This window comes from Phyllosticta citriasiana (genome assembly GCF_038021145.1).
Source record: "Phyllosticta citriasiana strain CBS 120426 chromosome Unknown IWZ02scaffold_21, whole genome shotgun sequence".
Taxonomy (NCBI): domain Eukaryota; kingdom Fungi; phylum Ascomycota; class Dothideomycetes; order Botryosphaeriales; family Phyllostictaceae; genus Phyllosticta; species Phyllosticta citriasiana.
In genome coordinates this window covers 167089-190573 of record NW_027117298.1, presented here as the reverse complement: position 1 = coordinate 190573, position 23485 = coordinate 167089, and the positions used below count along the sequence as shown (strand labels likewise).

General features: G+C 54.2%; 10 protein-coding genes across 10 annotated transcripts; 5 read left to right on the top strand and 5 right to left on the bottom strand.

Moving 5' to 3' along the window:
• Positions 1–739: 739 nt before the first annotated feature.
• IWZ02DRAFT_386896 (uncharacterized protein) lies at positions 740–2452 on the top strand (the record flags this gene model as incomplete). Its single annotated transcript, XM_066765500.1, has 3 exons — positions 740–1433; positions 1764–2032; positions 2216–2452. 3 exons carry the CDS (start codon positions 740–742, stop codon positions 2450–2452), a joined length of 1200 nt encoding a protein of 399 aa, XP_066617766.1.
• A 1098-nt stretch (positions 2453–3550) lies between these two features.
• On the bottom strand, positions 3551–6356 carry IWZ02DRAFT_485838 (uncharacterized protein; the record flags this gene model as incomplete). Its single annotated transcript, XM_066769234.1, has 1 exon — positions 3551–6356. The coding sequence occupies one exon, from the start codon at positions 6354–6356 to the stop codon at positions 3702–3704; it is 2655 nt and encodes an 884-aa protein (XP_066617765.1). The 3' UTR covers positions 3551–3701.
• Positions 6357–7166: 810 nt separating this feature from the next.
• On the bottom strand, positions 7167–8157 carry IWZ02DRAFT_437602 (uncharacterized protein; the record flags this gene model as incomplete). Its single annotated transcript, XM_066766643.1, is given in 2 exon segments — positions 7167–7504; positions 7524–8157. The coding sequence occupies 2 exon segments, from the start codon at positions 8155–8157 to the stop codon at positions 7167–7169; spliced, it is 972 nt and encodes a 323-aa protein (XP_066617764.1).
• Positions 8158–9529: 1372 nt separating this feature from the next.
• On the top strand, positions 9530–10356 carry IWZ02DRAFT_495028 (endoplasmic reticulum vesicle protein 25 precursor; the record flags this gene model as incomplete). Its single annotated transcript, XM_066770099.1, has 4 exons — positions 9530–9742; positions 9808–9931; positions 9987–10284; positions 10338–10356. 4 exons carry the CDS (start codon positions 9530–9532, stop codon positions 10354–10356), a joined length of 654 nt encoding a protein of 217 aa, XP_066617763.1.
• Positions 10357–10460: 104 nt separating this feature from the next.
• Positions 10461–11411, top strand: IWZ02DRAFT_151797 (uncharacterized protein). Its single transcript, XM_066761929.1, has one exon. It carries the CDS (start codon positions 10573–10575, stop codon positions 11227–11229), a length of 657 nt encoding a protein of 218 aa, XP_066617762.1. The 5' UTR covers positions 10461–10572; the 3' UTR covers positions 11230–11411.
• Positions 11412–11432: 21 nt separating this feature from the next.
• On the top strand, positions 11433–12158 carry IWZ02DRAFT_386891 (uncharacterized protein; the record flags this gene model as incomplete). Its single annotated transcript, XM_066765499.1, has 2 exons — positions 11433–11750; positions 11895–12158. Coding segments are annotated over 2 exons (582 nt in total), but the record flags the coding sequence as incomplete, so codon positions are not given.
• A 265-nt stretch (positions 12159–12423) lies between these two features.
• Positions 12424–13814, bottom strand: IWZ02DRAFT_387012 (haloacid dehalogenase-like hydrolase; the record flags this gene model as incomplete). Its single annotated transcript, XM_066765511.1, has 5 exons — positions 12424–12481; positions 12573–12729; positions 12883–13217; positions 13402–13435; positions 13658–13814. The coding sequence occupies 5 exons, from the start codon at positions 13812–13814 to the stop codon at positions 12424–12426; spliced, it is 741 nt and encodes a 246-aa protein (XP_066617760.1).
• A 1058-nt stretch (positions 13815–14872) lies between these two features.
• On the bottom strand, positions 14873–18551 carry IWZ02DRAFT_512886 (uncharacterized protein; the record flags this gene model as incomplete). The annotated part of the gene is made up of 5 exons (XM_066770568.1): positions 14873–17086; positions 17138–17556; positions 17838–17951; positions 18084–18340; positions 18429–18551. 5 exons carry the CDS (start codon positions 18549–18551, stop codon positions 15255–15257), a joined length of 2745 nt encoding a protein of 914 aa, XP_066617759.1. The 3' UTR covers positions 14873–15254.
• Positions 18552–19424: 873 nt separating this feature from the next.
• On the bottom strand, positions 19425–20358 carry IWZ02DRAFT_386962 (uncharacterized protein; the record flags this gene model as incomplete). Its single annotated transcript, XM_066765507.1, has 2 exons — positions 19425–20025; positions 20078–20358. The coding sequence occupies 2 exons, from the start codon at positions 20356–20358 to the stop codon at positions 19425–19427; spliced, it is 882 nt and encodes a 293-aa protein (XP_066617758.1).
• Positions 20359–21378: 1020 nt separating this feature from the next.
• Positions 21379–23078, top strand: IWZ02DRAFT_386994 (uncharacterized protein; the record flags this gene model as incomplete). Its single annotated transcript, XM_066765510.1, has 6 exons — positions 21379–21527; positions 21577–21660; positions 21864–21881; positions 21941–22253; positions 22314–22606; positions 22727–23078. The coding sequence occupies 6 exons, from the start codon at positions 21379–21381 to the stop codon at positions 23076–23078; spliced, it is 1209 nt and encodes a 402-aa protein (XP_066617757.1).
• Between the last annotated feature and the right edge of the window lie 407 nt (positions 23079–23485).

Here is a 23485-nt window from a genome sequence, read left to right as displayed (position 1 = left end):
GCAAAATCCTCATGTGTACGCCGCCGGTGCGAAGGAGAGAATATAAAGTACACAACCGGAGTGAGGCGTCGCTCGACTTGGATTCCCCATTTCGACGCGACGCTCTTATCCTTATCGCGCGCCTTTGCCGCACAGGTCTGGGCTCTCGGTGCTTGTGCTCGTGCTCACCACTCTCGCTACCTATTACACTTCCTCTTTCGTCTTAGCGCATCGCGTTCTGGTGACATTTTCGCGTCGCTCGTGTCGCGTCTTTCTCTAACCCTCCTCATCACCACCCCCGTCATCTCAGTCCTGCTATTGACACCATCCATCCTCACCGCCGTATCCTATCATGCCTCGCACCCGAGGCCAGCGGCCCATTTCGACGCCTGCCGCGACACCATCCAATAACAGACTATCCACAGTATCTACGCGCTCGCAATCCGGCATTCAACGATTCGGTCGCATTGGCAAGGCAGTACCCGAAGAGTCGCCCTCGAAAAAGAGAAAGGCGTTCGTACACAATGACGGGGATGAAGAAGAGGAAGATGACGAGTCCACCATCGTCGAGGCGGTCGAGGACGTCGACGAGACCCCACGGCTGAAACGGTCACGAAAGAGGCTGTTGTTGAATCGACCTCTGCCTCGTCCGCCTTCTGAGTACGACACTCCTACGAGGGGTACCAGTGGCCTGCTATCTGCGCTGGACCTGTCGCAGACGCCGCCCATGCGGCCTCGCTTTTCGCCCTCCAAGGAGACGATGAGAACGGCCGACACCATCAAGACGGTGGACACGCCCAACTCACCCACCGACACGCCGGCCACGAGCCCTTGCTGCTCAGAGCCGCCGAGCTCCCGCCCGAGCACGCAGGACAGGAAGAGCGACGAGCTGCCTCAGGGATTGCTCGATCTCATTGATTTGCATTCATCATTTCTCGGCGCATTATCACTCTACTACGCCCACAATGGCATCTCATCACCCGTCGACATTCGCATGCTTATACCGGCAATTACTACAAAATGGGGAAAGCGCAAGGTCACGATAGAAGATATTAGGCGCTCTCTCGGCGTCATGCAGAGCAGCGCCTTTACCGCGCATCCCCACCCCGCACTCAAGGCCCGCACATTTTTGCTCTCCGACTATGGCCACGGAAAGATCTGTCTGGAACAGCAGGAGAGCAGAAAGGCACGTAGCAGACGCTCGAGCACCGTCATTTCGCCCAGCCTCGACGAGAATGCCCTCAATGCCCTCTTCTCGATAGAGCTGTCGCAGCGATGGGACGAGTACAGAAGAAAGATTACTCCAAACTCGAAGAGCCCGCAATCCGTCTCGTACTTTATCAGCCAGATGCCTCTTACTGAGATCACGACATGTCCATCACTCGCCAAGATGGGCCCGTTTCTGGCAAAGGGTCAACAGCGATTGGAAGATTTCAAGGCTGGTGCCCTCAAGCGTCAGGCATCCATGATGAACTTTTCGAGACCATTGGGTGTACAAACACCAGCACCTGCTGAGACGGAGCCGACCCCGGAAGGCTCAGAGAGTCTATCCGAGACTGAGGAGGTGGAAGAAATGGACATTCTCAAGACTCCTCGGCCAGCTACATCAGGTGCAGTTCCTGAGACCCCAGCGGCTCCAACAACTGCCACCAAAAACTCCCGCTCATTATTTCGCTCGAAATCCATCTCCAGTCTGTCGGCAAAGGCAACTTCGGTGACCAAAAAGTCGACTCTCATGACTAAAAAGTCACTTTCGTCTCTGTCCTCCATGGCCAAGTCCTCAGACACAACCTCATTCCCACCCCCTGTGCCGTCGCTCCCCAAAACGAAGTCTCTCCCCTCCTCTAAGCCCAACGTCCCACAAACCCCCGCCCCCAACCGCTCTCACCACTCCCGCGGCGCCTCCCTCCTCGACCGCATCCGCGCCAAACAAACCGCCGCCGCCAACGCTCCTCCGGGCCCAACCCCCGAAGAGCGCGCCCGCATCGCCGCCCTCCATCGCGCCGAAGACGTCCTGGCCACCCTCAGCCTCATGGCGAGCACCGCCTCCGTCGTCTCGGGGTCGTACTACTCAGCCGCCGCGCTCGCTGTGAGCGCCGCGCTGCCTTCGCCCTCGCCCTCGACACCCTCGTCCCCCTCCGTCTCCACTACCACCGCGTCGACGCGCGCGTCCACTGCCGCCTCGTCGACGGCTTCCTCCGCCGCCCCGCTGCTCGGCAACGGCTCCTCGCCCCAGCGCGTCTCGTTCCCCCTGCCCCGCCTCGTGCGCGACGTCCAGGCCAGCAGTCGCACGCCGGTCGGCGCGGATGAGGTGAGGCGCTGTGTGCAGGTGCTAGCTGATGAGGTGGCCAAGGGGTACGTTGCACTTGTCAAGCTCGGTGCGACGGAGGTGGTTGTCGTGGATTTGGCGAAGAGGGTGGGTAGCGCGGAGGTGAGGCGGAGAGTTGGTGTTGCGCTTGGCGAAAGGTTTTAGTGGTAATTGTGGTGACGGGTAGGAGGGTAGGGGCTTCGCTTCTTCTGAGGTTCTTTTCTGCTGGACAGATTGGGTGGCTTGGTGGATGAACGTGGCGCGTCGCTGTTGGTTGGACTTACGCATCCTGAACTCTTGCGCAGCTTCTTCTTGCGTGCGTCGTTGGTTGAGCGATTGGTGCGTTTGTGCGGGATCATTCGAAGGAAAGGAGCACTCGGTTGGGTACGACTTGATGCTGTCTGCTGCTCTGTGTTGGGATACCCTTCGATGGTCATGATCACGACGATATGATGACAGTGTGTTGTAAAGTATAGGACAGGACAGTCATGATAAATAAATACTCGCTCTACACCATGGGCTTGCCCCATACAGTGGAGACATTTGCATCTTGTGCAGGAGGGGATGGGAAAGGGGCAAAGGGTGAAGTCGGGGAAGGCAGGGCGCGTGGTTTGGATGACTTCTTTCATGTCTTGTTCTTCCTTTGGAAAATCAGTCTGGGGCGCCTTGTGGCCACACACACACACACACACTGATTTGCGTGTCAAAGAGCTGATGTGGAGGATAGGACGGGAGAGTCGCGATGGAGAAAGGCCTGATGTTCCGTGGCAATTGCTGGATACACACGTATGTTTGCGCACTCTAACAGAAGGGAATGGGGCAGGCAGATGAAAGGAAAGGTCGGCGTGTTCCCCCCTTTTTCGTTTCCTGTCCCCTCCTCGCTCTTGTCGTGAGAATTCTTAGTTTGGGGGACGTGTGGGCGTCATGTGGCCGCATCGCATTGAGTGATAAGATAATCGATACGAAGGATCGTACGGGACTGTTGCGTCCAGGGAATGCTTTCTTCTTACGCACTTGCTGGGTATGAATATTGTTGGATTCTCATTAAAGGGAAACGGGACGTGGAAGGGGAGGCTGTGGCCTCGACATGTGCAGTTGCGCCTCGCCTTGCACTTGTCTTGAGAGCGGTGGCTCGGGGGTAATACTTGCCGCAGGTAATTGGGTGTTGAAAGGACTACGAGGATGGGACAGGGTAGGTATGATGAATGGCCGCTTCTTGTTTACTACGGACGTTCAGAATACAGATATGTGCAGCTCGTGCACCAGGGGAGAGGAGAAGGAAAAGATCGGTGGTTTCGAGACCTTCGTTTTCTATTTCTTCCTTGCTCTTGCCTTGAGAGGCATTGTGGGGTAAGAGCAGGCGGTATGTTCAATCAGTCCACTTGTGATATTCTTGTGATCCCGACACACCGTCCTATTTCTCCTTCATCTTTTCGAGTTCTTCCTCCCTAAACTTTTCTGTGTCCCTTGCTTCTTTGTCCCTGTATTCGAAGATATATTTGACTTTACTTAGGTGCGTTTTAGACCTCCATCCTTTTATACTGTGACCCTGGGCTTTCATTGCCATGTTGATGTCCTCTTTCGTCTTGTAGTCGTCCAGTATAAAGTAAAGCAGCCGAGCGTGATACTCTCTGACATGCTCTGTTTGTTCGTTCCACACACAACCAGTGTCCTTCCCAAGTTTTCTCAGGCACTGTCGGTACAGGAAGTCGTAATCCCAGTAACTACGCTCTACGTCGCCGCAGGCTAGCTTGAGCAAACCCCTCTTCAACAGACTGACAAGTTTGGGCCATGGTAACGGCCGCCTGGATCCAGTGGTCGGCGGCGCTTGGCCCTCTGCGCGGTATTCTTCCAGTTGCCATGCAAGCACATCGAGGCTCTGCTGTTGTAGCGGATTTTTGCCCATGAAAATATCCCACAAGGTATCCACTGGCTTGGGGAATTTCATTGAAATTTCCGAAAAGTCGTACTGGCCTCCAGCCCGCGGGAGTCGGGACTCGACGAGTTGCAGCATCTCCGTGGCATTCGCCGGCATGGCGGCGGGAATCCACTCTGGATTGTGGTCCAAGATCGCGTGGTCCTGTCGATCTTTGGGGTCTTCTTTTTGGTCTATTACGTTGAGTGCCAGAATGAGATGGAAAAGGACGAAAAGACCTGCGCCGTCGTTGACGTGGTTCAGATCCGCTTGGTAGTCCACGAGCCGCCGCTTCAGCGCCAGATGCCCGACGAATAGGGGCTGGTTCTTCATGTAGAAATTGGCGTCTTCTGGATCCCGATTCAGATCCGCAAACCAGCTCACGTCCATCCGTTTGTCTGAAAGGTGGCAGTGGTCGATTTTCCCGAGTGAGCCATCATCTGGGATGCGGACCTTTCGTCGCTTGAGGTTTTCCGTGACGTGAAAGGTCTTTCTTCCGTCGCTATTGACTTCCCATTCAAACTTGCCGGAGACAGATGGGAATTGTGCTCTCATATTATGAAGATGACCTCTCAACTCCCGTATCCACGTGTAAGAGTAATTTTCCTCGTATATGGCCGATCGTCTGCCGGTCCTGTCGAACATTTGTCGACTTTCTCGCCTTTTTTCCCAGACACTATTCTCCGAGGTACTACTAATGAATTCATCGGCAACCTCCCCGATAGTGTGTAAATGCAGCAATTCTTTCTTCTCCACCGTCGCGTCGTCAAATAGGGAATTGATCTTCATTAGAAGCTGAATGGAGAAGCTGTCACGTACGGGAATCGTATCACTGCCGTTGATGATCCTATTTATTGTTACCGAGAATAGGTCTGGCGGAAAGTATGGTGCTTCGTCGGCCGGATCAATCAATTTGACCACCGCTTTTGCTCCTGGTGAGACTTGAGGGAGGAAGTATGTAGACAGTAGCTTAGCCTCATTGAGATATTTCCAGATCAGCTTGATTTGATTGTCGTACGTTGTCTTCAATTTTTTCCGAGCTTTCTGTTGGGAGTCATCTATTTTCCTCTTCTCTCCCTGGCGTGATTTTGGTTTGGCCTTGTCGTACAGGTTCCCTGGATCCACGTGCCCCAAGTCCACTGGATAGCCAGGCACAGGATACTTTTCTGTCTGCGAGTCCCACAGCTTTGAAATCACCTGGAAGTTTTTCAATGCGGGGATCGTTGGGAAGTGGACGAGCTCCAGGTTATCCCTGAGGGTGGGAACAGAACTGATTTTTTGGTCGTCCTGGTTAAGTTGCAGTAATCCTCGTACATCGGCCAGAAGGCTGGGGGAATATACTTTATTGTCGACATTGAGGTGGTTGAGAGACCGGTTGTAGTTCCAAGAACTTATGAGAGGTATCAGCCCCTGATCATTTTCTGTCTCAGTGGTCATTTCTTGATAAGTATCTTCTTCCAACTGGTAAGCTCTCACGACCGCTGCGTGGGTTATCAGCGTCGCTTGAATCAGTCCTACCCCGCTGCTTTTGTACTGTTTCCATGCTTCCATGACCTCATCCGTCATCCCTCGCATTTCGGAAAGGATTTTGTAAAGTTTCATGGCAAAGTAGTACTCGGGGTCCCACAACATGCGCTTGATGTACCAAATGATTTTGATAAAGAATTCGTGGTCGCGGTTTGACTTCTGATGTATCGTCCAATCTTCTTGGTACTTCATGTCTGACTTCTCAAAACTTGAAAAGTGCCGATTGGCTTTTCTGCGCAACTCGATGCACTTCTCCAGATTGGCTTGCTCATGTTGAGGAAGTTTGACTCCTTTCCCCTTAAGGAAGTCGGCTTGCTGTGCGATTTGGAGGACAGACTGCCCTTGGAATGGTGACTCAAGCTCTACGTTTTCTGGCTCATTTGTGAATCCGAGTTTTTTGTTCATGTCATTCCTGTAATCCCGGAGTTTTTGGACCTCTGCAGACCATGATCTGGGGCTGCGAGGGCGCCTCGTCTTTGTCCAGCCCAATTGCTTTGCGTTATCCTCGATCCATTCTTTGAATGCTTTCGTCAAATTTTTGTATCTTTCCCTCGTTTTTTTCAGCTCTGCCGTGCTGAGACGGTCAGGATTCTGTTCGTCGTTCTTCCCTGAAGCCCTGTCCCCCATTGATGATCGAGTTGCAAGTTTTTCAGTGGAAAGAGGTCAAGGAAGTTGGAAATCGTGTCGGAACGAGCCAAAGGAGCGGGCAAGAGAAGCAGCACCTGTGATAAATGGTCATGATCACAACCTCGGACGCACAAAGAGCGCTGCATAGATGTCTCTTTGAAAATCATCAGCCTGCAACGAAGAAGAGCCTTTTGGCCACAATACTTGCTTGAGTGATCGGAAACGTCAAGGCACCGAGGCTGTTAGCCATTGCTAGTGTCAATAGGATACGATACTTCCCTCTGGAATTGCTGTGCCATCCCTGACTCGAGGAACAAGTGTCTTTGTTCAAGAACGTCCCGTTTGCAGCGCTTGAAGCCCAAACTTTGCCCTTCACCAGACACCACGACGGAGCAAGAAGCGACGTGCCGAGCGAGCGCAAACTGGTCAGCCTGGGCGGCAGGCCGAAGCGTAGCACGGCAGTAAGGAGATCTCGTGCGTCGCAGACTCGGCGGCATCATTATCAGCCAGGACATCGGAATCAACGCGACCGAGCGTACTTTTAGCAGCGACAGATCGTCTGGTTTGGTCTTGTGCGTAAGTCAGTCTCCTTTGTGTGCAAATTGACCCGTTGACGCACGCGGAGTTTCTTTGTCCTCTCGTCGCGAATGCGCTCCGCTCCGTTCACGTCAATGCCGTCACTTGGCATTGTCACAAGTAACAAAGGTCTGAATTCTTCGCAGTGATAGGCTGTCGAGACCTCATCTCACTGACCGGGGTTTGATACCAGAATAGGTGGTACACACAAAAAATCAAGGAGAGCAGGAGGAGTCATATCTTAGCCAGAAGCTGGATCACGAAACTCGTGCTCATGGCAATCTTTCCAGGATTTTCGATGACCTCGCTTAAAGCCTTTGAAAAGATGTCTGATGGTAGGAAGATCTTTTCAGTTTCTTTTGATGCTTCTGAACTGATATCTTCGTTCTTCGCTCCTGGTGACTCTCGAAGAATTCCAAAGAACCTTGCCCGTTGGTACTTGTCAAGAGGGTTCCTGTGCAAAAACAAGATCTCGTTGAGGAAGTGCCAGATGATCCCTACCTGATCCTTGTATCTTGACTTCAATTCCAGCTTGGCTTCCCGCGAGGCCTTTTCTACATCCGATAGCTGTCCTTGAAATGTGTCGCTCACCACATGCTGGAGGCAGGCTGGGTACAACCTGTAGTACAGGGTATTCGTGATTCAGCAACTCCGACATGCCTTGGAAACTTGATAGTACGTAGATAGGAGGGAAATGCAAAATTTCCATAGACTTCTCGAAGGTATCCGATTTGATAGGAGCAAAAGGTGGCTTAAACAACGCGCGCAAGTCATAGTCCAGATCTGTCCTGGGTTCTCTTGTGGTTTCCACGAGCTTTGGGTTGTGATCGGAATATAATTCTTGGATAGTTTGCTTCTCTCCTGGAGCCTTCCGTTCGAGGAAGTTACTTTCCAAAGCCTGTGCTCTTTCGACGGCCGCGTGAGTAATCAAGGTTGTCTGGGACGAAGAGAGGCGTTTGCTGCGATACTCTTTCCACGCATTCATGACATCATCCGTCATCGTGTGCATGTTTTTCAAGACACTGCGCATCCTCACGGCAATCCGAGCTTTCTCAGGATCGATAGGAACATTGGTGCTGTCGGTAGGCTTGGTGACCAACATCTTTCGAAGGTCCTTGTAAAAGCCGATGAAAAACTCATGTTGAATGTTGCTCTCATCGTGCCGTTCCGGTGTAGTCGAAGGATCAATCTTATCCTCCGAGGGATTTTTAAAATGAAGATTCATTCTCACGCAGGGAGATTCACTGATCCAAGCAATGAAGGATGTTCGTAGGAGGTGTGACCCCTTTGTCTGACAGAAAATCGGCTTGCCGACTAATATCGTACACATCGCTCTTTTGAAGCCACTCGTAATTTTTGACGGCTTTTTCAGACAAATACCCGCTTCCCCTCTGCTCCTCCCCCTGCGGCACTTTTTTCGATCGATCTTCTCCTTTGCCTCTGTTGGACAGTGCCCTGTAACTAAATGCTGGCTCCTTGTAGCCTCTCGATTTTGCTTCCTTCTCTAGTCACTCTTGAAATTGGTCATCCAACCACTTGCAAGTATCATGGATTTTCTTGACCTGTTCCGACGTCAACATATATTCAGGATCTTGCTGTTGCACTTTGGACGATGACATTTTGAATGCACGTTGGTTTGTGGCAGCAACGACGAACAAAATAGGCGAATAAGGTAAGGAAGCACGCTCGGATTTCGGAGGAGGCTATGTTTAAATGATCTACGAGAGCACAAAGAGCCCTGGTCACCACACGTTTGCGGCGTGGATGGTGCTTTTAGGGACAATGAAAGCTCTAGTAAGATTGTTAGAGGGGATTCGTCGTCACTGTCAACACATCCCGGAGCGAGACTTTTCATCAACAGTCATGACACACATAACTGTAGGTTCCCGTGAGCTCGGCCTTAGATGCTACTTGTCACCATCTTCTTCAGGGACTCCTCAGCCTCTAGCTTAAGTGCTTCTTGTTGAATACCAGTTAAATTTTATCGGAATTTCGCCCATTTTTGTTACTTGGTGTATGTCATGACTTTTGGCACCAAGCCTTGGAGTGTGGAATCTTGAGTTAGAGTGACACTGGAAAGGTCCTTGCCATGGCATTGTCTTCAAGGAAAGTATCGCCGCAAGCGTCCGCGGAGTAAAGAGAAATCTCATCACAATTTAGTCTTGTTCTCAGGGGCCATCACTCATCAGGTGTCTGCTGTCTTCTGATCTGCATCCCGTGCTTCGGAAGGGAAATATTGGTGAAGACCTGCATGTTTGTTGGGTGTGCGATACAGCCGGCATTGTAAGAGATTGCTGTGTCCGTGATTGGCTGACAATCGCTGATCAGGGATTCTGAAAGATAGTTCTTAGTTCGAAATTAAATGGGTTTTCAGATGGATGATGACCAAGGGCGATGGGTTGGGAGATAACGCAGGACAAGAAAAAGTGTATCGATGTCCGTCCCGGGGGCAGGAGAGCTGAGTTCCGGCTTTAATTCGGCTGATCCATTAGCTGAACCGCGTCGGGGCGTCGGGTGGAACTGCAACGTTGAGGGTACACGCCAGCGCCTACACAACACCACGGAACGCATGCACACAACTTCGTCCGCCTACAGCCATGGACTCTTTTCTCAGGGCTCTGAGCTACCTGCTTCTCTTTGTTAGCTTGCCCTTGGTGAACGCCCTTAAATTTGAGATCGCAGCTTTCCCCGACCACATCTCCGCCAGCAAAGAGCGATGCATCCGGAACTTTGTTTTGAGGGACCAATTGGTCGTCGTGACGACCATCAGCGATGGCTACAGAGGCGATGGCCAGATGCTGAACATACACGTAAGGATTCGCTTGGAGCACCTCCCGCGCAAGCAGAGAGTCGCAGCTAACACGTTGCTTCACAGATCAAGGATGCCGTGGGCAATGACTACGGCCGCCCCAAAGACGTTGTTGGCGAGAACAGATATGCCTTTACATCTGTCGCCGACTCCGCCTTCGATGTGTGCTTCCGCAACATTCAAACAGGGAGTACGTGAAAGGCTCAAAGCACACGCGCAGACGTCTAACATCTATGCTACTTTAGACACCCCCAACCTTGTGAGATCCGTCGAGCTCGATATTGACATTGGCGCGGACGCCAAGGACTGGAACGCAATTCAGAGCACCGAGAAGCTCAAGCCGGTCGAGGCCGAGCTTCGCCGCATCGAAGAGCTGGTTGGCGAGATTGTCAGCGAAATGGATTACCTGCGCGCGCGCGAGCAGAAGCTTCGGGACACAAACGAGAGCACAAACGAGCGTGTCAAGTGGTTCGCTTTTGGGACAATGGGCATGTTGGTTGGACTCGGCGCATGGCAGGTCGTATACCTGCGGGCTTACTTCAGGTGCGCACAGTTGCGAGCACATGATCCGCTTCAAAGGCTGACAGTACATCAAGGTCGAAGCATCTCATCTAGAGCGGCGCATGCGATTATGCTAGTTTACGAAGCATTCAGGTCTGTGGTTATAGTTCCTAGCGGGTCTCAGGCGTCGATTATGTGCACATGCTTTGCTTCTTTTTGTCGGTTCAAAAGTCGTGTCCACACTGAACGCGAGTCCATAGCAGAAGAAAAGTATCTTTTCTGAAAAGCGTTAGCCGACGATTGGCTTGGCTCAAACATATTTGAAGCTTCATGCTAGCTCTGACGAATATCGCAGAGCGAGAACAGGAACAAGGCTACTCATGGGACACGGATATGTCTCGCTTACACCTGAATGCTGGATTACGGCAAAAGCGAATGCCGTTGCAACAGAATTCTACCGCCCTTATTTGGTCAGTCAACAAATCAGGACAGCGCGAAGAGAAATCGAAACCCATCATCTGGATTCGAGGAAGCCGCACTGCAGGGAGTCGAGTTCTACATCATCATACTTGCCAATCTCAGAATGGGTCGAAAGTGGGCACTCGCCGGTGTCAACTCCACCCGACTACATCTGTCTGCTCTAAACCAACCTCAGAATTTCCTCTCAGCTTCCTAAGTCCTCTCCACAGACATTTACAAAGCCTTGCCGTATTTCTAAGTACCTTGACTGAGTCCAAGCGGACACCCATCGCCATCAACAGCAAACATGTCAAACAACAATACAGCAGCTTCACCGAGCAGCAAGTCGGCTCCCGACTCACGCAACAAACCCATTGCAGTTGCTCGTCCTCCTGCCTACACGCGCGACTCGCAGGCCGAGTTGGCACCGACTCAGGTCGCCGTCCCAGCTCACCCGCCAAACACCCCAAGGCAACGTTCAGAGGACAATCTTCGCTCTGCCGTGGCCGGCGTGACGAGGGACAGTAATCCAAAAGCAGAGTGTGTAGAACGAATCCCGTTCCCCTGAAGGCAACGCTATTCCACTCCATCTTTCCATTTTTCAACTGAGTGCTTTGACCCGGACCTGGATCAACATTGACCAACCCTCCAGCCCACCATTACCCTCAACCGCCATCGTCGAGCTCCTCGCCGGCCAAACCGGCAAATGCTTCAAAGTACACCGCGACCTACTCATCAACCGGTCGCCCTACTTCCGCAACCTCCTCAGCAGCACATCAGCGGCGACGACAAGCCCCAAAGCGTCGTTCCCTGACCTGGACGAATTCGCGTTTGCGCTCTTCGTGCGCTGGCTGTACGGGGCCTCGCTGCGTGGGCCGTCCGACTACGCCAGCATGCAGCACTACCTCTGTCTGTACGTGTTGGCGCGCCGCTTCCGCATCGAGCGCCTGCAGAACGATGTGCTGGACCTCGTGCGCGCGTACTACCGTGCGGGCAATATGACGGCACCCGCGCATCGGCTGGAGTACTTGTATGATGCGACTACCATCGTCCCTGCCACTGCTCCGACTGGCACCGTGGCTAGTTCGCCGGACTCACCGACAGCAGCCTCCACTACAACGGCGACGACGGTGGCGGCAGAGACCTCGCAGAACAGCAGCGGTGCGAGCGGCACTGTCAGCGCGAGCGCCAAGCCAAACGTCAACAGCAACCCGATGCGACGCTTCCTGGTCGCCACCGCAGCATACCGGTACCTGTGCGAGCGCGAGCCGCGGCTCAGCGACGCGATGCGCGGCGTCATTTCGCGCGGCGGCGATCTGGCGGTTGATTTTGCAGAGGCCATGGCTGCCTTGCATCAGAATCAGATTGGCGATGTACGCAAGGGGAGCGAATGCGCTTTTCATGAGCATAAGGAGACGCCGGTTTGTCGGGCGAGGATTGCCGAGGCTTTTGAGTGAATTTGGGAGGGCTGTTGTGGTAGGTAGGAGACTTTGGGAGATGTCTTTTGGTGGGCTCTAGGTGTTTGGGCTTTAGTGTTGGTCAGTTGACGCTTTGATTGATTGAGAGAGAACCCTAGATTCTTTTTTTGAGAAGCTGGATACCTATAGATTGTGCTGCTATGCGTTCATGTCCTCTTATCTCCTCGCGCCGAAACACTTTTGACGGAACTGTTTTCCCGCTGTTGCTGTTGCTGCTGCTGCTGCTGTCGCTGCTGCTGCCAGGTCATGTTCCATGCTGTCCTACAAAGCCGTTCTCGAGCACCACGATGAGATCGTCAAGTCTGGAGCCAACATGTGTTAGCACAAAGTCCTCATCCACCAAACCGTCCTCCCAGCAGTCTGAAGAGAAAGGGGTAGACTGGAAAGACGTACCTCCGAATAACCAAGTCCGTCTCTTCCCTCCTCGCCAAATGCACATTGCTCTCATTGAGCAGCAGCACTGTCGCAGCGCCCGCCCTCCGCCCAGCCACCATATAATCCAGACTATCACCAACCATGATAAGACTGGGCGCCGACCCGACAATGTCCGCTCCCGTCGTCGTCGCCGCCGCCGCCGCAGCAGCAGCCCCAACATCGCCAACAGCATCAGGCGGCGAAAGCGGCGACGGCGACGGCGGCACCACAGCCTGCGCGTCCAGCGGAGGCGGCGGCACACCGACACCAGCAACCGGCGCCTCCAAACAGCCCCACTTCTTCGCAATCTGCAAGATGCCAGCGGGGCTGGGCTTCGGCGGGCGAAAGTCGCGCGTCACGATCGGATCGAAGCTATGGCCCGGCAGGAACTTTTCGAGCAGGTGCAGGACCGGGGCGTCGAAGTTGCGCGTGCAGATGCCCTTGTGCAGCATGCGTGATTCGAGGTAGTCCATCAGTGGGACGAGACCGGGTTGCGGCGTCTGAACGGCCATGGCGCGGCGTTCGATGGCTTGGATCAGGCTGAAGGCCGTGGGTTGTTGGGATGGTGGGAGGGCGTAGATGTGGTCGAGGATGTCGATTTGTGGGGGGATGGAGAGGGCGGCTCTGTTTTTGGTTTTGTTTGTGGTTAGATATAATACATGTAGGTTGGTGGTGTGTATATGTGGTTGGTGGAGCATAGGATGAGATGTATGGAGACAGAGGAGAGGCAGACATAACGAACTATCTGAAAGAAGTTTTCATGACGATGAAGGAAAACAAGAGGAGGAAGTTTGGAAAATAAACCTACCTCATCTCCGCAAACATGTAATTCTGCGGCTCACCTGGAGAGTCACAAACATATCAGCCCAATCCTTGCACCTGAACCCCCGTCGCCCGCTGATCATCACCCAAGCCACCTCCGTCCATCCATCCATCCATCCATCCATCATCACCTTACCCAACAGCAGACCCTATCCGCCTGCCGGATTTCATCACCCACTTACAAAGCACCCCTCTCCCCGATCCACCACAAAATGCAAAAGGAAAGAATAACAAATACTCACACAAAGTCCCATCGACATCAAAAATCACGCCCCTCACCCACCGCAAATTCTCCTGTCCGACCAGCCGTCGTGCCTTCGCCGGGTCAAGAGGGGCAAAACGGCGCGAGAGGGCGCCTCTGCCGTTCCCGTTGCCGCCGCCGCCGCCGCCGCTCGCCATGCCCATCGCCGCCGGACTTGCTGCTCCCGTAGACGCGGGACTGGTGGCAGAGACGGCGCCGCCGTTCGGAGAGTGAGCGGCCATGTTGTCGTTTTCGTTGTTGCTGTTGCTCCTACTGCTATCGGTAGACGTAGTTGATTCGGGAGTCGGAAGATTGGGATTGGGTTTTGTGTGGATAGCGGCTAAGAAGGAGGGCGTCGACGAGGGGGAGACAGTTGTGTTAGAAAAGGGTGTGGAGGAGAGAAGGAGAGCAGTAGACGCGGCGGTTGTCAAGGGACGATGGAGACGGTGCTGATGGTGCTGATGGTGGTGGTGGAAAATACGGGTCAAACTTGGCCGGCTGAGTAACGAAGACGTCGTGGTGGTGGTAAGGGTTTTGTGACTGACTCTGTAGACGCAGCCGCCACGTGACGATGCCGCCGCAGAGAAGCGGAAGAGCCGGGGTGCGCTGGGAGTGCGATGAAGAGGGTGATATGGGGGAGAGATGGGGTGAGACGCGGTATATGTCCGTGTGGTGCTGGAGGAAAAGGCACGCCGGAAGAGGCGTGATGATGGCGTGAGGGACGACGTAAAGATGGAGGAATCAAAGGATAGAAGAGGCGGAAGAGAGCAAGCAAGACGTAAGCGGGATGAGATCATTAGTTAAGTGATAGAAGACGTCGTTGGCCCCGGCACTTGCAGCTACCGCAAGGCAGATCTAGTCAGATGGAATGGAGCCGTGACAGCAACTGAACGTGCTAGGGGAAGACTTGGGCAGTGGCTTGTGAAAGCTAGGGTGGGGTGATGGCCGCTGTTGGGGGGGGGGGGGGGGGGGGGGGGGGGGCTTCGGGAAGACGTTAGCCAGATCAAGAGACGTCAAGGTCAAGGTGAGTTTGGAGAGCAGCGGGAGCGTGGCCTGCATGCGTCTGTCGCGTGGACTGACGGGGATACAGCTGCTCACCAGCGCTGCCGAGAAATTGCCGCCCTTTGCGTGGGATGGGGATGGGCATCCGTTCCCATGTGATTAAATCACGAAGACATGGTGTTCTGGAAAAAGTCGCAATTTCATTCTGAGCCTATGGAGCTAAGGGTGGAGAAGGACTTGTAGCCGCAGAAAGAGGAGAAAAAGGAAAAATTCAGCCGAAGGTAGAAGAGCCCGTGTAGTGGAGCGCAGAATAAGGGAAAATGACCTCGTGCACCAAAACCCCACGCCCGGTTCCCAGTATCCGTCACCATTCCCAGCCATAACGACATCCAAAAGAGTGTGTGGCAGCCTGCTCCCAGTACTCCTTGGCGAAAGGCTGTTTGCAGGTAGGGAGTGAAAGCCGCTCCTCCGAGAGTATCCAAGCGCCATTCCGTTGGGGTTCGAGTGAAAAACAAAAAGGCAACTGCAGCAACGCTGCCTGATGACTGTGTAGGTGCGTATACTACGCTTCATGCCTCATTTTGGCAGGCGTTCGCCTAGACGAACTCCTCGTCGCTGGCATCCAGCACATCATATTCTTCGTCAGTTAGAAAGCCGTCGTCACTGGAAATGTCAACCGTCTCGGCATCTTCGAAAATTTCCGTCTCCGGTTCGGACGCCGCAACAGTTGACTTGTCCGACTTGGCAGACTGGTTGGCAGCCTCATGGTTGCTCGACTCGGGCGACTCCTTCTCCAAAGTCGGGAAGACCATGCGGCTGTCCTTAGCTTGCGGCTTGGCCTTGGCCTCGACAGCCTTTGTCTCCTTTGGCTCCTCCTTGACCGGGCTGTCAGAAGTCTCAGACTCGGGAGCGTCCTCGACGGTGGGCTTGAGACTCTTCCTCTTGGCCTCGAGAGGAGCCACGGCACCCGCCGTCATCTCCGACTCAAGACGCTCAGCAGCCTCACGCTCCAAGCGGCGCTCCCTAATCATCTGCGTTGATCTGCGGATCAATTCTCTGCGGCGCGAGTTGCGGTCGCTGTCGCTCATTTCTGAGGTCTGGCGGCGCTCACGCAATTCCTTGAGACGGAGCAGAGTACGCTCGCTGTCAGCAGACATGGGCGATTCGACGGGCAACGGGGAAGCCTTCAAGACGTTGATGTGGCACCAAAGTCGGTGTCCAAAGGGTGTGCCATCAGGGGCCTTGACGCGCCAATATGAAATAGCAACACCTTCGCGCGCAGGGGCCTTCATCAAGACACCAAACGAAACCTCCTGGCCAGCCTCGACGGGGTTGTTGATGACATTGCTCTCAACAGCCTCGACGATGTTGAATGCATTGGAAGACGTCTCATTGTCAACGTTGAGCATGTTGTCACCTCCGACGTAGCGGACAGAGCATCCCGCAGGCCAGGCACGAGGGCCAGGGTTACGCAAAGTCCACACCTGGAGAAACTTGCAGTTGGCAGGCAGTGAAGTGCCATCGCAAATGGTGTCACGGATAAAGTGCGCGTTGAGGACATCAGCGGGCTCATTTTGCGCCCTGATTGGCAGCCTCGCGGCCAAGCTGGTGTTCTTGAGAGCATCCACAAGCTTGGACCGACGGTCAAGAGGCTCGGTGAGCAGATCCTTGATCGTAATCTTGTCTGTCGCAGCCTTGGAGGCGGTGTCTTCAGAGGTCTGCGCCTCTGCGGTGGGCTTGAGGTCGACCACAGTGCGGATTTGCGTCGAAGCATTGTTGGATGCGGGGCGTTGGCGGTCCGCAGAGTCAGGCCTGTTCAATGGCGCATCTCCCAAGTTGAGCATAGGCTTGCCCCACTTGTCCTCACCGGCAGTGGTCACATGGACCTTGCGAACTGGAGTCTTGAACTTGATGAGCGGGTGAGTACGGTTGTGGCGGTTGCCAGGCGCCGCCTCGCAGCCAGCACAAAAGTCGAGGTCATCACAGACCGCACACTTGTATCGGACTCCCTCAATGTATGTCTGGTCCTTGCTCTTGCAGAGCGGGCCATCACAGTAGATGCCAAAGTGGCGAACGGCATAGGTGCGTGGCTCGGGGAGAGGCTCGTAGATGGGCACGAAGCGGTGCATTGGGTGCGTCGTGTTAGCATTCCTGACGCACTTGCCGCAGTAATCCCAGTCGGGGCAGTTGAGGCACTTGTGACGGACACCGAAGATGAACTCCTCACAGCCGTCGCAGACAGCCGAGTGGCGCACGTTGCGGCCAGCAGCGCAAAGGAACTTGGCCAGAGGCCCAACGAGAGGTCCCTCAGTCACTGGCTCGAAGGCGTGACCCGGGTGATGACCGTGCTGCGTGCCAACGTGGCAGGACAGGCAAAGGTCGTAGTCCTCGCACTCAGTGCAATGCACGAAGTTGGGGTCCGGGAGTTCTAAGGTTAAACGCGTTAGTTGGGTCACCAACTTCAGTTGGCACAACGTACCTTTGACGCACGAGTTGCAAGTGCGAGTGGGAGTGAGGGGAATCTCGACCTGTGGCTTTGCTTCTCCAAAGGTCGCCTTGTCGATGGCATCTCCAAAGTAAGCACCAGGCATTCCCTTGTTTTCTTCGGAAGCTGGCTCAGTCTTAGCCTCAAACTCCATCTTAAGATCCTCAGGCTTCGACTTGGGCCCAATCCTCTCAGTCGTGCTGTTGGAGACCTTTCCATTTTGGATGAACCGCTTGACGAGCCAGTGGACTGATGCGTGGCAATGCTCGCCGGCATCGACGCAAGCCTTGCACAGGTCAAAGTCGCCCTCGTCGCAGATGCTGCAGTGGAAGTGTTCGTTCACAATGGGGCCATCACATTGGTTGCAGTAGACAGACCACGTAGAGGTGGTCACGGAGGAGCCGTCGTTGTGACTGCTGGCGCTGGTCATGATGCCGTCCAACTTGGAGAGCAAAGCGGGGATTGCATCTTCCTTTTTAGCCACAGGCTTATTGCTCAAAGGTGCCTCCCGAAGCTTCTGGGTCTCCGCAACAAGCTCCTCGGTGCTGCGAATTCGGCGGTTGTCGAGATGGGCCTCGAGCTCGCGCTGGTTGGCCATGATGTCGTTGTGCAAGCGTTCGAAACCTGAAAAGGCATTAACACTTTCCACTTTAGGAAGTGCACTTTCCACTTTAGGAAGTGGACGGTATTAGACCGACATGGAAGAGCATCAAAAGGTTGTGGAACTTGAGCCTCACCATTGTTTTCGGTAGCCGACGCAGATGACGGAAGAGACGTCTTCATGTCAGTCTTGTGGAAAGCGGGCAGCCTAGCATACGGGTAGAGTGGAATGGTGCCAGTGTTATTCTGCTGCTGCGGAGCCGGGCTTGACCTCGACTGTTCCTTGATCCTAATCGACTCGGCCCTAGAAACAAGAGCAGGCATGTTGCGGGTTGGCAACTCGACAGGAAGTGGCGTCGGCCTGATGGCGGCTTCTGGAGTCGATGAGGAAGATGAAACACAATGTTCAGTCTTATCGCTGGGGTCGTTGGTCACGGTAGCTCGAAGGCGAAGCTTCAGCTTGGCCTTGGCAGCTCGAAAGAGCGTCTTGTAGACTTGGGGATTGTCCGGGTCCAAGATGATGTAGGCGCCCGCACTGTCGGAGAAGCGTTCAAATGTGACTTGTTGGTTGGAAGGAATATTCAAGAGTTGGCGGAGCTGTTTGAAGGCGAAGAGTCAGTGGACGAGGTTCCGAGTGGTCCGCAAGGCGTGATAAGCCCGAATTGCGCGACCGAGGCGAGCTCACCTTGGTGGGAAGAACAGCGGCGCCGAGGTCCCTCATGGGCACCTTGAATTTGCGGTTGCTTCCCTGGATGGAGACCTTGATGGTCACGAGCGTATCCATAGTGACCGGGACGGTGGTGGCCATGGTGTTGTGCTTGGGATTGGTTTTGGGGAGTGTGGTGACGTAGAGACGTCTTCAGCCTCGCCACGGGCCAAGAAGCTGGGGACAGCAAGGGTGAAGAGGTGGAGGGGCAGAGAGAAGATGGACGAACAGAGGTTGCAAGCGGAGACTGGAGGAGAGAGAGTGAGGAGAAGAGGAGGCGGAGAGGTAAGGTGGAAGGTGGTTGGCGTGAGAGGAGATAGCGGGAGCCTGGAGCTGTACGCAGCTGGAGCCGGCTAGGCCACGACCAAATGGGCTTAGCGCTCTGAGCTTGTGGTACGCGTGCAGAGGCTCAACTCGAGCCAGCGCAAACCGGTGAAGCGACGGCCGAGAGGAGAGGAGATGAGTGGAGAGGAGAGGAGAGGAGAGGAGAGGAGAGGAGAGGGCTCGACAGAGAGGACGTCGTTTAAGCAACTGCGTAAAGGTCTCGATGTGTTGGTAGCCGCGGACCGGCAGGCACTCGCCTCTTATCAATTCCCAGATAAGTCCTTCCCGTCCGCAATCGACACCAGTCACGTGAATACCCACTCCCTCCCCCTCCTACGCTACCTTACGCGCTGCAGGACCCGGACGCCGGCATGCATATCTAGATAGCTATGGATCTCTAGGTACATGTACATGTACATTGCTCCGCTCTATATGATGAAACATTTCCGCCGCACACCACCATCACTGCCAATACCTCTCTCTCTACCGAACCACCACCTACACCAACCTCCTCAACAAGACAACCTCGCGTCGTCCCTCTCCCTTGAATGCCCTCCCATCGTCATAATCGGCGCTAATCCAACACTAACACTGGCCCAACCTTGTGCCGCCCATCCCTCCCGTCTCTTCCGCCTTTTTTGTTGGGCTCCGCTACAGCTCCGCCTTGTCATTTTGATCCTTCTGCGCGGCCTCGTCCGAGTCTTCTGCAGTCGGCGGTCGGTATCCCGGCTGGTACCAACTCCAAATGTTCAGCCCGACCTTGGTTCCGGATAGCACAGGTAGTCCGGCATGCCAAACCTCGTCATACGGAGACCCGTCGTAGCGAAAGTTTTCCCAGTAGACTGCGTTTCCTGCAATGGGCTTGAACGTGATGCCCTCGTGCTCTTGATCCTCGCACTCCAAAAACTCGCACCACTTCCTGTCCGTCGGCATCGTCATTCGCGGAAAGTTTGTGCCGCCGCCTGTGCAGTTGGCCTCGAGGTAAACCATGAAGCTCGAGATGCGGCCGCCCTTGACTATAGATGCAGGTCCGTCAAAATGGTGGACATAGTGTCCGCCTGTGCGGTAGCGCTGGCTCCATAGCTTCTCGATGAACGTGTATGGACGCCAGCCTTGAAACTGACGAGCCCGCTCTTCAATGCAACGCACAATTTCATCACGCTCCAGTTCAGCCTTTTCAGAAACGCGGACGCTCGGGTCGAGTCTCTCTTCGCTCCCGCTCCACACCGTCGACGGCTTGAATTTGTCTTCGCTGACGGCCGGTCAGCAAGCGTTGCCAATCATGCAATTTGCAGAGTCATCACCTGATGTCCACCAGATGCTTTGCCTCCTGGCGGCTTACGAATGAGGGCATATAAATGACCAGAGGGTCTCGGTTCAAGATGTGCACATTGTACCCATATTCGGGACAGACGAGGCTTTCATCAGGAATGACGAGGTGGTCGCTCTTGGCGAAGACGACATCGTCGCCTATCGAAAGGGGTCTGCCACCAAAAAAGATGCGTTGCAGCGGAGAACCGACCAGGATGTAGCCGACGACGGCAAGAAACACGTATTGTATAATGTTGCCTACACTTAGCCCCATCGTCGTCGTGCCGTGTGTCGGAATGGCAAACAAGATGCACAAGGCAAGTCTGCGTTTGAAGTGACAAGGCACTGTGGGACCTGTGGAGCTCAAGCGTTGCTTAGAAAGGGGGCGACCGAGCCGATCTTCCAACCTCGCCCGCGCTGTGATGCCCGACATTCTTCCCAGCGCCCTAGGTATGTATGGCACACGTGCGGCCGTCTGCATCCGGTGGCCCTTGGAAGCAGCATATTTGGGCGACGGTTATCTACACGTTTCCTCTGCGCTTCATTCGACGTCGCGACTCGGGTTCGACTTGGCGGCAAAATTCATGTGTTGCCGGTTCCGGTTGCGAATGCGAACGTGAGTTCTCACTGGCGTCGGAGCATGAGACGCAGACTTGAAAGACTCAAAGATGCCTCTGCTAGGCACCAGATCCAACTCGACCACCTCAGCCATCGACGTCGTAACGGCCGGCACGGCGACGGCGTTTGCCAATGACAGAGTTGTACGTACATTCGGCAAGCCTTCTTCCATGTCAAATCGTTCTTCCACCCAAGACCATGCCCGAATCAGTTCCTACCGTTAGTCTCCCGCCCATTTACCTGAAGCACCGATACGTTGGCCTGGGGTTCGTATCGAACATCCAAGAGGGAGCCAGCGTAAGAAATCGCGGTCTCTGGGAGGTGCACTTTTCCTATTACAGCCGAAATCGAGACGCCTTCTTCACAACGCCTCGCAACGCCTCGTGGATCCATCGCGTCAAAAGTAACAAATTGGAAGGACTCGCACCCAGTGCTATCTTTTGGCTGCTTACCCAAGATTTTTTTCAATGGCCGAGAAAAGCCTCAGCACGTGACTTCGATATTCTGCCTTTGTTGTGCCCTAACAACAAGCTGCCGGAAGCCTGTCTTGGGTTGCCGAGCTGCTACAGTATAAACCCCTTTCTCGTTGCAGTGTGCTCAACACCTTCTCTTCACGCTCGTTCTCTGGCTTGTCAGATGTCTTCTGCGTCTGCTCTCCGCGCGGATTATTTCTAACATGCTCAGCATCTTTATCTTCCTTGCATTACTTTCATCATTCGCTTCTACATTTGCGCGGGCCGCTTCTTCCAATGACCAGGGGACACTTCAGCAGCAGCAGAAATCCTCGTGGCCGGGCTGGAATGGCATACGGTATTGGTTTGCGTTGTAAGCTGCCTGGGCAATTCCTTGGAGTCCTTTTTTTGACAATTGATAGCGGCGATTCCTACACGACAATCGGATTCAACGTGACCAAAAATCAGCCAAGCCCGAGCAACCCGCTGGGCAATCCGGCCTTTCCGTACGTCCAATCCCACCCAAATTGCACTCGACGATGTATCCTCTGCTGGTGTTGCGAATTCGACCTGAGGCAGCCACCCAATCAGGTGCCGTCCTCGCGCACAAGTGTCACTTTTCCCAAGCAAAACATGAAACGCATTAACCTGGAATCCGTGCTGCGGCAATCGGCAGGAAGCTTGGCGGCAACAGCTGACTTGTAAACAGTGGTCTCACGTCTTCCAAGTAATCCGTCCAACTCCGCACACCTGACAGGGCCGAAACTGACAAGACATTGCGTGTAGCGGACCAAACTATGTTGGCTATTTGACAACCAAGTACAATGCCTCGCTCATCCAAACGGTCGACCTCGCCTTTTGGGGCGCCACGGTCGACGATTCTCTCATCGCAGCTTACTCCCCAATCGTAAAGTCTGTCAAGGAACAAGTGGCGACGGAATTCTTTCCCTACTACACGACACCCACCAAAGGCTGGTCAAGCCAAGACACGCTCTTTAGCGTCTTCATTGGCATCAATGACGTAGCCAACTCGTACCGCGTGAAAAACACAAGTGCCTATCCGCTCGTCTTCAACGAATACGGTGTACTGGTTGAACAGGTCAGCCAGCTCAAACCCCCTTGGCCGTTACTACCAGCATTCTCGCTAAACCCTTCTCAGCTTTACGGCGTGGGAGCGCGCAACTTTCTCTTCTTGAATGTGCCGCCGGTGCAGTACTCGCCGACGACCAAATCGCTCGGCAAGTCGAGCGAGAAGCTCGAGGCCGACGCCATCGACGAGTGGAACGACATGGTGACAGAGCTGGCCGACGGGCTGCGCAACAAGCACCCTGACACGGCTGTCTTTAACTTTGACACTTATAGCCTCTTCCGCAAGGTGCAGAAGGACCCGACCAAATACAAGCAGACTGAAGGGTACAAGAACACGACGGGCTTTTGTCCGCTGTACCAGGCGTACGTACTCGAGCGACCCCGCGCCTCCTCCTCTCCATCCCTGCCCCTCTTGTCCCTTCCCTCCACATCAACGGGCTGGAGAGTAAAGCGCGTGAAGTTAAACTAACATGCTTGCTTCAGCGGTACACCCGCCCAAGACACGCTCATTGCCTCGTGCAAGTACCCAGTCAACCAGTATCTCTGGCTCAACGGGCTACACGTGACGTATCCGATGCACGACCTGCTGGCCGAGCAGTTGGCGACATCGCTCAGCGCTGTCGCGCCTGGAGCTAAGCCGTGCGTACCCAGTCCCTCCTTTTCTTTTCCCTTTCCTTTCTTTCCTTTCCTTCGCTCTCATCTCCTATCTCCTACTCTCCTACTCTCTCATCTCTCTACCCCCTATCTCCCGCTACCAACTCCCCCTCTCCTTCCTTTCTCCCATCATCCCAACCCAGACCGCCAGACCGCCAAAACGCAACAAACTTTTCATTAAAACGTCTATCTAAGCAAACAAATCTTCTTCTCTTCTTAGAAACGCCACAACAGACACAACGACTGATCTAGGAACTGACTCGACCAACTCCACCAGAGCGCGCGGGGCCGCCGCGCCGTCGTTACTTCCGAGCGCCAACCGCCAGACGCTATCGTTGCTCGCGCTGACGCTCACGTCGCTTGTTTTCACGTTGTTGTTGTGAGTGAGTCGAGGGTTTGGGGGTGGGTGCCGAGGTGGTGAGGAAGTGGTGGGCAAAACGTTTGGGAGTGATTCTGGGAAGCAGGGGTTCGAGAGGGGGAGCACAAGAGAGGAGGGAACGATCAGCATATACCACGGCGTTCATTCAGGGCCAGCGTTGTCGTTTTCTTTTTGATCTCTTTTCATTTCATTTCATTGCTTGGCCACGC